Raw genomic sequence first — 13,262 nt, 5'->3', positions numbered from 1 at the left:
CAAGTAATAATTTAAATATTTATTGAACATTGGTGTCATATTGCCTGTGATAATTGCAAACTGTCTGTCTTAATAGGCTTGCTGAAAATGTATTCACTCTCAGGCCATCCAAGATGTAGATGAGTTTGTTTCTTCATCAGAAGAGATTTGGATAAATTTAGCATTACATCACTTGCTCACCAATGGATACTCTGCAGTGAATGGGTGCCGTCAGAATGAGAGTCCAAACAGCTGATAAAAACATCAGAATAATTCACAAGTAATCTACACGACTCCAGTCCATCAAATAACGTCTTATGAAGCAAAAAGCTGTGTGTTTCCAATAAACAAATCTATCATTAAGACATTTTTAACTTCAAACTGTTGCTTCCTGCTAAAATGTGAGTCCTCTATCCAAAATACTGTTTTCTCCAGTAAAAAAGTAATCTTATCTGAATCAGGAGAGAAATATGCACCAAATACAAGCGAAAACAATCCAAAAAGTTCTAAACCAATATGTGGGTGGAGATTTTGATGTGAGAGGACAACAGCAGATGGACTATTTCACTGGAGGAAGCATTATTATGGATTATGAACTCACCAGAAGTGATGGTCTAAAGTTAAAATGCTGTAATGTTTCTCTACAAACACGCATTTTTCACTTCATAAGACATTAACAGATGGATTGGGGTCATGCGGATTACTTATGGATTATTGTGATGTTTTTATCAGCTGTTTGGACTCTCATTCTGACGGCACCCATTCACTGCAGAGGATCCATTGGTGAGCAAGTGATGTAATGCTAAATTTCTTCAGATCTCTTGTGATGAGGAAACAAATTCATCTACATCTTGAATGGCCTGAGGGTGAGTAATTTTTCAGCAAATCTCACTTTTGGCTGTATTATTCCTTTGAAACGATCATCAGGCACTTCACATAAGTGCAATTTTTCCTACACAACCGCTTATAACCATTCAGGCGTGAGAAGGATCTTCATTTGTCAACCATCTAAAAAAAAAAATCAAAATGAATTGGAATCTGAGAGAGTCTGGGATGAAACAAAATCCTCATAAATTTACAGAAAACTGTAGTACACAGTCACAACCACAGGCAGGCCTTGAAGTATTGTGCAATCATCCTCTAACAGTGTCTGAGGATTGTGTTGTTGTGACCAGGGAGCAGTAAAGCCCAATTCACAGACAGTTCCAGGCCAACCACATCCGTGATGCATGTGGCTTTATAGGACTCATGAATAGAACCTGGCCTTGAGAGCTCAGCTTGGTAAATAACCATCAGAATGCAGCATGACTACAAATTCTGACAAAAGCAAGAAGTCTTGACCTAACAGACCACTTTTGAATGCTTTGATGTGGTTCCTTCATATATAGTCATCCATAAACAACCCTAAACATAGGGATGGGTATAGTAAGGAAAGTATAGGCCCTGGTTCTGATTTTAATTCAACATAACAATTATGGTTCTGTGATACTTTTTTTTTTTTTTTTAATAAACACAATTTACTACAACAAACTAATTGTCATATGTAACTGGACTGATAATTGGACTGATTCTATACTACCATTCAGAAGTAGTATCTTATGCTCACCAAGGCTGCATTTATTTGAAGAAATTTTTTTTATATAAATAGTAAAACAACAACATTGTGAAATTTTATTACAATTTAAAATACATATTGTTTCATTCAAAAGATGGAACCAGTTCTTATCCAATTCCCAACACCATACATTACTCTAATACATTAAACCAGCACTTGACATTCAAACCGCTGTAATGTGATGAAGCAAAACTGCCCTGTACCTTTATAATCCACATGACTTTGATACCGTCCTTGTGTATGGCCAAGATACTGAGGGTGGGAGACTGATTAGTCTCGTCACACGCCACACCATTCTTTGCCACTGAAACATTGATTCTCAATCCCATTACTTGGCCAGTCAGAGTAATAGATTGCGGCTGACTCCAGCCCGTTAGGGGCGTGTATATCACCCAGGCAGCCTACAGTCACCCTAAATATGTCCTCATTAAGTGAGAGGGAATCTTTACAGCTTTAGCCAATGCCCTTTCTGCACTATTATCATCTTAAACTAGGGTTGACTGTTGTGAATCAAATATGGAAACTCGTAGAGTATCCTCACTTCATTTTTATTCTTAAAAAAATAGAGGTTCTTTATTGGCATCATTGGTTCCATGAAGAACCTTTAACACTGCACAAAAGGTACTTTATAGTGGAAAAAGGTTCTTTAGATCATTAAAATATTCTTCACACTAACAAAAAATTGATCTTTTGAGAACTGTCCATTGAAAGGTTCTTTGGGAACCAAAAATGCTTCTTGAATGCGAAAAACCTCTTTTGGAGCCTTTATTTCAAGAGTACTGAGCTGGATCTGATTTACTGTCATTCGACACACTAGAGAGATGGGGGAAGTTATGATTAGTGGAAGTTCCCTTGGAAAGCAAGGAATGCAAAAGTGCAATTGAATCAAGCACAGGACCGTGCACTGGTCAAGGCATCTTTTCAGCCATAATTCCTTGGTCGTGATTGGGAGTGTCCGTGGCCCTCATATTGCTCAATCTAATTACAGCAGTGGGCGTTACATAATAGTTTGTTACGGCTTCCTAATCAGTGAGCCATTCAAACGCTGATCTGCATGCGAAGGGCATATCTAGAGCGCCTGGTAAAAACACAGACAGTGAAAACCAAGAGCGATCGAGAAGGAAGCTGACCCCCTCCGCACCCCAGATTCAAAGGCAGTTGAACAGTAGCTGATTCATTATTATGCTGCACGTCACCTCGGCCAGGGATGCTTTTGGCTCTGTTTACAGCACTAGCTATTTCTTTCCTCACCTATGTCACCCTAATTCATGCCGCTCAGCTTTCTAAGGTCTCAGCACACCCGCAGGTGCATCGCATGCCGTATACGTTGCTCTTAATGAACAGCGTGAGCCGCCTGCAGACATGCATCCTCTCTCACCGGGCTGCAGGGCATGCACGAAGAGTGAGCTTGATGCTACAAGAGAGGGTGTGCACGTGAATCTCAGTGTCAAAGGTCGGCCTCCAACTCATCCTCACAGTCACTGAGTGAGACACCACAGGCTGCTGACTTCTCGAGGAAGTAAACAGCAGTGCACAGATATGTCAAACACAGACATTATGCAACGGAACTGCCTTGGGAACACAGGACACACAAGAAGAGGAACACACAATAGTTCTGTCTGACTAATGCCAAGTCAGCTCTGTTTGACTGCAAATGTACAAAACACACTCTCGCTCTGTAGTGCATAATGAATGCATGTGCAAGAGCACACACATGTAGGATGTATTTTGATAAATGCATTATTCAAAAGTAAATAAATATTTTAGAATATTTTTCTGCATTTATTTGCATCAAAATGTTTAAATGTAGGCTATTTATGTTTAAAAATAGCTTGAAAAAAATACTGATTAAAGCCATACAAAAATATGTAGCAACTTAATTTAAACACATTAATAATAAATAAATAAATGAATAAATACATGTTTGCATTTATTTATTACTTATTTTAAAAATGCTTTATGCAAAACATGTATGTGGCTGTTTAAACATGACAAATAAAAAGTCTAAATTTTTTCATCTCATTGGTAGCATCTACATCAGTGCATATTTAATTAATAGTAAAAGGTTGCGGTTCAGAATATGTCATGTTTTTACTCACCTGGGTCGAAATGCGAGCTGAAGGCAAAACTGGGATTAAATAAAACCGAGGACATGACCGCGACAAATACCGACGCTTTCATCCTCCTCATAAGGCTTCAGATTTACTGCAGGACACCGTGATTGTACATTAAATAAAGAAAAAAAATCGCTTCATAGAAGAAAATTAGGCATGAGGGTGCTGTGATGCATCATTAAACAGAGCGCGCGCGCCGCGTCATGTCTGCCTCACTTCAGATGCGTCGGGTTATGAAACAGATGCTGGGAAACATTTCCGCTCGGCTCTGTTCTGCGTTTAGCGCGTTTCAATGTAAACACTGCGGTGTCTCCTCGTCCATCAGGCTGTTTACTGAAGGCTCCTCGGGGTAGACCACCTATCAGCGTCGCTTTTTTTCCATGTGCAGGCTATGCACCAAGATTTCGGTGTCTGGCAGTTATCCAGTACCATTCCTGCAAATGTTTTGCTCTGCCCGCAGCTGTGCCCTTTGGACACGCAGTGTTTGATATATACTGAGAGCTCCGGGCAGTTTATTTCGGCGTGTATGCTGGAGTGTGTAGAGGAGGATTATTAATACTGCAGCGGCAGTGACAGACAGGAGAGAGCGTCACACAGCAGCACTGTGACGGGTTTGGTCGAGGGTAAAAAACGCTCGGTGCTCAAAATCTGAGCTGTCGGAAGTAAAGACTCTTGCTTGTCTGACGGAATCCCTGCACTCCAATATAGGTCTTCCCTGTTGAAAATAACTGCTTGAACCATCTTAAACTGGTTAGCTGCTTTAAGATGGTCTCCCAGCCTGACCAACAGAAAGTGCCCGAAATCCATTTAAAACCAGCAACATATCAGACTGGGAGATCAGCAAAACATCAAGAAATATTTTTGAGGATGTACTACCACCATACACCAAAATCCTTGGCGAAACAGATTGATCAAACTCTCCTATGTGGATTTGAGTTTATGCTCATGAGAGATTCAAAGGTTTCTGTTTACAACGTGTGTGTTTTTTCAGTGTACTAGAGCAATGTAGCCAATCAGGGACATATCTGTTGATTTTGTCATGAGTCCAGTCTCTGTTACTCTTCCTGCTCACCACCAGAAGTTATCAGCACCACAATAGGTTTCCATTACCCTTCAAATTGCGCAAATTGAAATTGCGAATTGAAAATATGCCTAATGGAAACGCCGTCATTTCGCAATACTTTTTTATCGACATTCAGAAAATATCGCCAAAGTTTTGCGCAAATCTGTAATGGAAACGTGCCTATTAATGACTGTTTCACTGCACATTTCACCCCGAACTACATCTCCCATAATGCATTTCACTGATTGCAGACACAGCTGTAACCTATCAAATGGACTATTAAGGTCACACACAAACGCACCCACACTACGAAGTATTGCCTAAGCTGTAGCATTCTAGTCTTTACGTTTTCCTTGTTACCTTGCCTTGCCTGCTGTGGGTTTTGAACTTTGGACTGTTTATCTGGTTTTTGGATCGTTTTGCTGCCCTTGACCTTTTGCCTGCTTGTGGATTACTCTTTTGTCTTACATTTAGTCATTTAGCAGATGCTTTTATCCAAAGCAACTTACAAATGAGGACAATAAAAGCAGTCAAAACTAACAAAAGAGCAACAATATATAAGTGCAAATGACAAGTCTCGGTTAGCCTAATGCAGTACACGTAGCAAGGTGTATATATATATATATATATATATAGTATATTATTTAAGGGGGTCTGAATACTTTCCGTACCCACTGTATATTATATTCTTATATATAGTCTTGTCCTCGATGCTAATGTTTGCTGGTGATCAACCCTTGCCTGTCTGACCTCACTACTCTCAATAAAGCCTGCATTTGGATCCGACCCTGCCTTCACAAGCACTTTTGTTACAGATTTCTTGAACAAAATGGCCAATCCAAGGTGTTAGTCAGAATCCACTCATCGCTCAAAACGCCAGAGTTTTGTTCAGTGCTGAGTTAAGCTGGGCAAACACTGTGCTTTTCATCCGATTTTGAGCTGATTTCTGAGTCTTTCGGATGAATTTCAGCTTTGTCATGCATCATTTGTTGTGCAGTGTAAAGGGGAGTAACGAGAGGCGATTAACCTCTCCTAACCGGCAATCAGATGGTTGGGTGAAATTTGGTCACCTCTCGTTAGGGTATCAAACAGTTGAAGCAGAGTGTGTGGTATGGACTGAAGGGGTGGAGACTACACAGTTCCGGGTTTGGGGGGTCACAGCTGTGTTCCAGACAATGTCTGATGTCTAAGAAAAAAAAATCCACTTCCGACTTCAAAAAGTTCCAGTCAGGCTGGGTTCTGGATCTCTGAATTCTACCTTGAAAGAAAAACTACTGGAATGTCATGTTAGTCACCACCTAAATGGAAATAAGATCAAATGATTCTTCTATTGAAAGTTAGGGACGATCGATCTACACCGACTTTACAAGCAATATGTCCGACACTGAGCAATGTTCCAGTAGTTATTTTCAATTAGGAGGTGGGAGAATTCCAAGTTCCACATTTTCTGGAAAATAGCATGATATATCTTGAGAAAGATAACCATTTGCATACCCATTAATCTCAAAATTTGGATGCTGACATCTATTCAATCTATAGCTGTATAGCTTTATTCAAGTGACTGATCACATTGGAAAATAAGATCCTGACAATGCTAATAAACAGGGGCTGAAGCTAACCATCAAAAACATATTTTAATACCCTTATTCATATCTGTGAAAGGAAATAACAATACACTATGAGATTAATGATGTGAACTAATTGTTGGTCATTGAAAGTTTAAAGGATGTGTAGTGCATACACAAATGTCTAGGGTCAAACAGTGCCCCATCAGGCAACAGCAAGTAAAGCAAGATAAAAACTGAAGGCCCACCTACTCAATGAGTGCAAATTCATTTTTCACCTCATATGTCATTTCCGTGGCTACTGGATTAAGCAACTGCTCATTATGCAGCAAACAAATGTCTAACCGCCCAACTGGTTAGACTGCTTAGACTGGTGAAGTGGCACAACTGTTCACTGGACAAATAACCTCTGCCTGAGAACAACACACCTGCATCATACTGAAAGGTTTGATTTACAAAACTCTTCTCTTATCTAAGCAGTGGATACTCCCTGCCTTTTTAATCCAGTACATCTATTAAGGTTATACAATCATTTAGTCATTATAATGTTACAGGTTATGTTTTTATGTGGCATCTGAGAGGTGACTGAGGGCCTGACCCTACAGAATAAAAATGGACTTGCTTTAAAATGGAAATTTATAATTTATTATTCATCATTTGATCAAATTAATCAAGAGTTACCTTAGTAGAAAGAGTTTTAAATTTTGCTCTTTAAAGATGTCGCCTGTTTGATATCCACCTTGTTTGTTTATAAGGTAAGAGCAGTAGTTTTGGTGATCTGAATGTTCAAGTCTGGTGTCATTTGCTGCCGATTATCGTTTTATCTGTACAAAACATCCTGTTCTACCATTTTTGTCTTAATAGTTTGGAAGTCTGGCACATTCACCGGAAATAGCTTACTTCTGCATTAAAAATATACCCAGATAAGTAGTTTTAAGGTAGTGTCCACTGGGATTTATGACTTATCTGTGACTTTATAAATAAAAAAACATTGTCTCACCATTGTTTCTAAAGAACTGCATTTACTTCCATGCTGCATTCACTGAACTACTGGTTTGAAACAAATGATCTGAGCCTGTAATGATAAGGATGAAAAAATACATTGATTGTGCATACACTCTAAGTACTATTGTTATAACAAAACAATGGTGGATACTTAAAGTCACTGCTGTCTTGCTCACTTCTTTTTAAAATGTGAGAACCTTGTCAATCTTGCTCACAGCTAATGGAAACCACTGGTCTTCACTGTGCGTTTTAGTCTCTGCAGGGTCAAGCTGTGTTCCCCAACAGAACCATGTCAAGTACGTTTTCATGTTGTTTTTACTTTATTATGCATAAATTGTTGAAATGCTTTTACTTTGAGAACTAAGCACAATCATCAACATTATTCTATTCACCTAAATTAGAGCAGATCCAGCTTAACCAGATAGATCATTTATTAGTTTTTTAGCAATAATACTTAGAAATGATCTAGCTATTGAGTACATGATAGCTTATAATATCATGAACATGTCTTTTGGAAAACAACAGCATACACTCTTAAAAATAAAGGTGCTTCAAAAGGTTCTTCAAGCGATGCCATAGAAGAACCATTTTTGGTTCTACAAAGAACCATTCAGTCAAAGGTTCTTTAAAGAACCGTCTCTTTCTTTTGCGTTTTTGTAATCTGAAGAACCTTATTTCGCCACAAAGAACCTTTTGGGAAACAGAACGGTTCTTCAGATGTTAAAGGTTCTTTATGGAACCATTTAGACAAGAAGGTTCTTCTATGGCATCGTGAAGCACCTTTATTTTTAAGAGTGTAGTGCGGTTTACTTTCCATTCTCACTGATGCTTCCAAAATATCTTTCTCACAGTCTATGTGGCAACCCTACTGCACATGCATCTTGTAAACGACTGCCGATAAAGACGATTTATATAAATTGATATCCAAGTGTTTAAAAAGAGTATCAAAATATTTGAGCACACTTTTTTTGATGGGGCATGTCACCAATTTCTGACGAAAGGCTAAAAACACACCTGATTAGAGAATCAGAGCTTTTCGAATCTCCTACTCAATTGAACCAATGCTTTACTAAATGATTCAACCTTCAAAACCACGCTGGCGACATCTGTTGGTCTAAACAACGTAAATGCAACGACAACACAACCCAAACTTCTACAGTAACACGTTAGACACCAATTGTATGTTTTTATACAATTTCTACAAACCAATACCATTAAATATGAAATGTATGTATCATTTTTGTGCAATTATTTTGGTTCCTCATAATTCTGTAATGAGAACATGGAGAGCTACAAGAGAAATATTTGGGGGGGGGGTCTGATGAGAAGTTTTAAATAGTGCATAATCAATTTAATACTCAATACTTTGAATTGTGTCCATTGCTATAGCTAATCTTTTAAGAGTATTTATGAGACTATGACACAGTTTTGTCAAGATAATCTTAATTTGTTTTCTCGACAGGTCATAAAAAAACAATACTTCATCCCAGATATTTGCTTCTTATATTCTCCATTGGACTGAACATATTTTTAATATGTGAATCCTTACGCAACCATTGTAACAAATCACCAACAGTAAGAACTTTTACACCATCCATAGACAAGCTTCTGGCAAACAGCACTATCCTTCTTATATGGTTATGACCATTTGGAATCAAATTTGACCTAAATTCCTACAGTTCCAAATTTAATATAGACGGTTGTTACTTAACTGTAGATAGAAAGCTCTAGAGCAAGGCTCACAGAGTGCTGATAAATCACAGAGATATTAAAAGCGACCTGTCAAATTTACCCACAAAACCATAGCCTTTCTTCCAGAAATGGATATGGATTCACTTTGAGTCCCCATAAAACACGAGACGGCTCGACGGTCTGGAGAACCTGTTTAATGTGACACTGAATTACCGTCGGGATGCTTATATTATAATTAAGCAGGGTGCTTTTAATAATTTTAATGTTGTAAAGTACAACTTTAAATGTACAAAATGTTTTGCAAAATAAGACTGTCAAGCATCTTAGAAGGAGGGGACCTTGGAGTAAATCATTTATTGTTTTTGCTATTGGCAAAGACCAATTATGATATGTCTGATCAGAATTCTCAGTGCATCTGGCTTTGTTGTTATTTTTCTTTTTTTACAAAGGTTTTTATGTGCATTATTATATACCTTTATTTGAAAGATTTAATATTAACTATTTGTAATGTTCCAATTGTAATAAATGATTGTCTATTTTCCACACTTAAAACACTTATTAATGAATCATATCTCACTGAATTTGCAACAACAACAAAAACATTATCCAGTTGTTCATTGTAATACAGTATATTTCCATTTTCTCTAGAGATCGACTGACTTCATTTGTCAAGCTAAACAATTCAATTCTGTTTCTCAAGTTACTGTAAGAAAAAAAATAAGAATTTTCACACATTAAGCAAAATATAAGTTGATAAATAACTACAAATCAACATTGGTATCAACCTAGAAGATAAAACAATAAACTGAATGATCTATTTTCTGAAGAAAGTAGAAAATAAGACTGTGACGAGTGGGGTGGGAAGCATCTCCTAATAAAACACAATAGGTGTTGGACTTGAAGCAGCACTGCACAGACCATTCTTTGTGTGACATCAAAGTACCGTGAGAGCGATTAGACAGCATTAACAATGTTTGTTTTGATGTCAAATAAGTCTTGCTGTTTTGCTTTTTTGTTAAAGTAGTGTTGCTGTTGTAAAATTATACAGCTACAGTTGTGTTGCTGGGTTTTAAAGCAGGTTTGATTTATTTTTTCTTCCTTATCACTCTGTATTTACAGGATTTCACTGTCCACTCTGTTCAAATGTGGATGAATGGCTACATGGAAATGTCAGAGCTATGTGAGATCACTACCATCCTGCTTTTGTGGGGGGTGGGTAGGGGTGTTAATTAAAAAAAAAAATTCCCCATAGGTTTTTAACATTCTAAAAGCTCTTTATTCCAAATATACTACAAGTTAGTCAGTGTATTCAGCAGGTGTAATGTATTCTAAGTTGCTTCAGAAGTATTGCAAGTACTACTACGTACAACAATAAAACTGCATTAACATAAAAAAGGAAATTTACTTTTGGTACACTCTTAAAAATAAAGGTGCTTCACGATGCCATAGAAGAACCTTTGTGTCTAAATGGTTCCATAAAGAACCTTTAACATCTGAAGAACCTTTTTGTTTCACAAAAGGTTCTTTGTGGCGAAAAAAGGTTCTTGAGATTATGAAAAGGTAATGAAGAGATGGTTCTTTAAAGAACCTTTGACTGAATGGTTCTTTGTGGAACTAAAAATGGTTCTTCTATGGCATCGCTTGAAGAACCTTTTGAAGCACCTTTATTTTTAAGAGTGTACTTAAGCACTTTTAAAAGCAAGTACTTCTGTACTTTTACTTAAGTAAAAATCTGTCTTTACAACTTTTACTTGTAATGGAGTAATATTTGACCAGCAGTATCTGTACTTTCACTCGTAATGGAGTTGAGTACATTGTCCGCCTCTGGGAGTAAGTGATAATGCACGACACCTGCGCCACTCACCGGTCTCGAGTCCCACAAAGGAGCTCCAGAAGGATAAAAGGAGGAGTGACGACAGTGCAGGACTCGAGACCGGTGAGTGGCGCAGGTGTCGTGCATTATCACTTACTCCACAGGCTTCGCCTAGTTCCCACGGCTCTCAGCCCCGACCCACTCGTCACAAAGACCAGTTCAGAAGATTTTTATTTTTAAAGGGGTCATATGATGCGATTTCACGTGTTACAAGCTGTTCATGAATAGATAAGATGCCTTATCTAAGTTGCAAAAACTAAAGTCTCACACCCAAAGAGATATTCTTTATAAAAGTTAAGACTGGTCCACGCTCTCCTAAAATGCCTCGTTTAAACACGTCCCCACATGTCTACATCACGATGTGGGAAGATTTGCATAATGCCGCCCAAATGTTCACGCAAATAAAGAAGGCGTAATTTTATTGTTGCTGCCACCGCCGCGGCCGCCACAAAATCGGTAACACTTTATTTTAAGGTGTCCTTGTTACATGTTACATGTACTTACTATTATAACAACAATTAATTATGCATAATTACATGCAAGTAACCCTAATCCTAACCCTAACCATATATAAGTACATGTGGTTAATTAATATTACTCAGTACTTAAATGTATAATTACACTGTAACAAGGACACCTTAAAATAAAGTGTAACCAAAAAAATCTAGTGATTGTAATTACTGTTGTTGTTTACATCAGTAATTGTACAAATTAATCCTACTTAATAAAATGAGGGATAAAATAATCAATAGTGTTGCCAATAGTGTAGCATAATATTTGGTTTGTGTATAGTCACAAGAGGCCTGTATTTATTAAAGCCAATTCACAAAGTGTTTAAGTTTTTTAATATTTGTTACGTTGCTTCAGAAATAATAATAATAATAATAATAATATTAATACAGAAATAAGTGTATATTTTTTAGTACTAAGTTTTGTTCAGCTATTATTATAAGTAGACGATTTTCTTACCATACTCAATAAATCCTCTGTAAAGGCAGTAGGTGACCAGGAGTTCCAGTTTTAATTTATATCGATGCACTCAAGGATCATTTCAAGTTCATTTTGATTCAGATTGTTAAAGAGCCTATTTCGACCGATTATGGCCAGGTGTGAACATGATAGATGGGTAATTATTTTGGTGAGTTTGGACATTCTGGTATGAATGCTTCTCAGCATTTCATAGTTATAAGGAGCTTAAACCAGTTGTGGAATGAGTGAGAGGCTTCCTCCTTCCTAATGGAGGTTGCCTTTTTCACACACCTTGTGATATGAAGGTCTTCAACGGCAGGACGTTTTGCTCCAGTGATACATTGTGCCGTCTTCACTATCCACTGTAGAGCTTTCCTGTCAGATGCTGAGAAGTTTCCATAGCAGATGATGATACAGCTGGTTAGTACACCCTCAATAACACATGTAGAAACCAGTGAGGATGGAGGGGGTCATGCCAGCTCTTTTCAGCCACCTTAGAAAATGCAGGTGTTGTTAGGTTTTTTGTTTTGTTCAGGTGTTCAGAGAGATGCGGAGGCCCAGGAATTTGAAGTTTTGTGTTATCTCAACTTCTGTGCCCTTGGTGGATGGTGGACGATGGTTAATGTGGAGCTTTGGTGCGTCTGAAGTCAACAATAATCTCGTTTGTTTTGTTGCCATAAAGATGGTTGGAATCACACCAGAGAATGAGTTGGTTCGCTTAATCTCTGTTTGCTTTCTTTTCATTGTTGTTGATGAGCCCCATAACTGCGCTGTCATCTGCTGTCAACTTTACGATGCTATCGTTTTGGTGTTTTGTAATGCAGTCATGAATCAGAAGGATGAAAAACACTGGACTCAGTACACAGCCCTGTGGTGCACCAGTGCTCAGTGTGATGGGTTGAGAGATTCTGACAATCTACGGTCTGTTGCTAAGGAAGTCAAGTATCCCGTTGCACATTGATGTTAGTCCAAGTGCTGACAGTTTTTCAAGTTACGTAAATTACAAGAAATATAGTGCTTGTAAGTTTTACAAGCCTTTAAAAGTAACACAATCAGTAATGTTCTACCAGAAATGTTCTCAAGTTTTGGCATTCACAACAGGAAGTTTTGTGGGAAGTGAAGGCTTAATTTCCTCATAAATTCTTATAAATCAACCAAAAGTATGCACACCTACGTTCCACCCAATATTAAATGCTAGTGGCTGTTCGCTGCAGAGTTACTTGGTTCTATGTGCACACAAAAGATAAGTAATCATTGATTCAGGGTTAAAACTTGATAGAAAAAGTTGATTTTAAAAAAAGCATCATGAAACCTATTTACCCAAATTAACCTGGACTGAACTTGTTTAGTTTTGTCAAGTCTAAACATACTCTGAAAGTCAGTGTTT

At 37.8% G+C, this 13,262-nt stretch overlaps 1 protein-coding gene and 1 pseudogene across 1 annotated transcript in view; one reads left to right on the top strand and one right to left on the bottom strand.

Moving 5' to 3' along the window:
• The window catches only part of LOC107567236 (serine/threonine-protein kinase LMTK1-like), a 64,883-nt gene extending 60,611 nt beyond the window's left edge, over positions 1–4,272 (bottom strand). Inside the window, exon 1 of the mRNA XM_016252873.1 lies at positions 3,694–4,272. Coding sequence (XP_016108359.1) covers positions 3,694–3,784 — 91 coding nt within the window. The 5' untranslated portion in view covers positions 3,785–4,272. The remainder of the gene's footprint in view (positions 1–3,693) is intronic.
• A 3,358-nt stretch (positions 4,273–7,630) lies between these two features.
• Positions 7,631–12,836, top strand: LOC107567233 (alpha-(1,3)-fucosyltransferase 9-like; annotated as a pseudogene).
• The last annotated feature ends 426 nt before the right edge of the window (positions 12,837–13,262 follow it).

Source organism: Sinocyclocheilus grahami, unplaced genomic scaffold, assembly GCF_001515645.1.
Source record: "Sinocyclocheilus grahami isolate Dianchi unplaced genomic scaffold, SAMN03320097.WGS_v1.1 scaffold1136.1, whole genome shotgun sequence".
Lineage (NCBI taxonomy): Eukaryota > Metazoa > Chordata > Actinopteri > Cypriniformes > Cyprinidae > Sinocyclocheilus > Sinocyclocheilus grahami.
The sequence above is the reverse complement of the archived record's forward strand: the minus strand, read 5'-3'. Positions and strand labels throughout refer to the sequence as shown.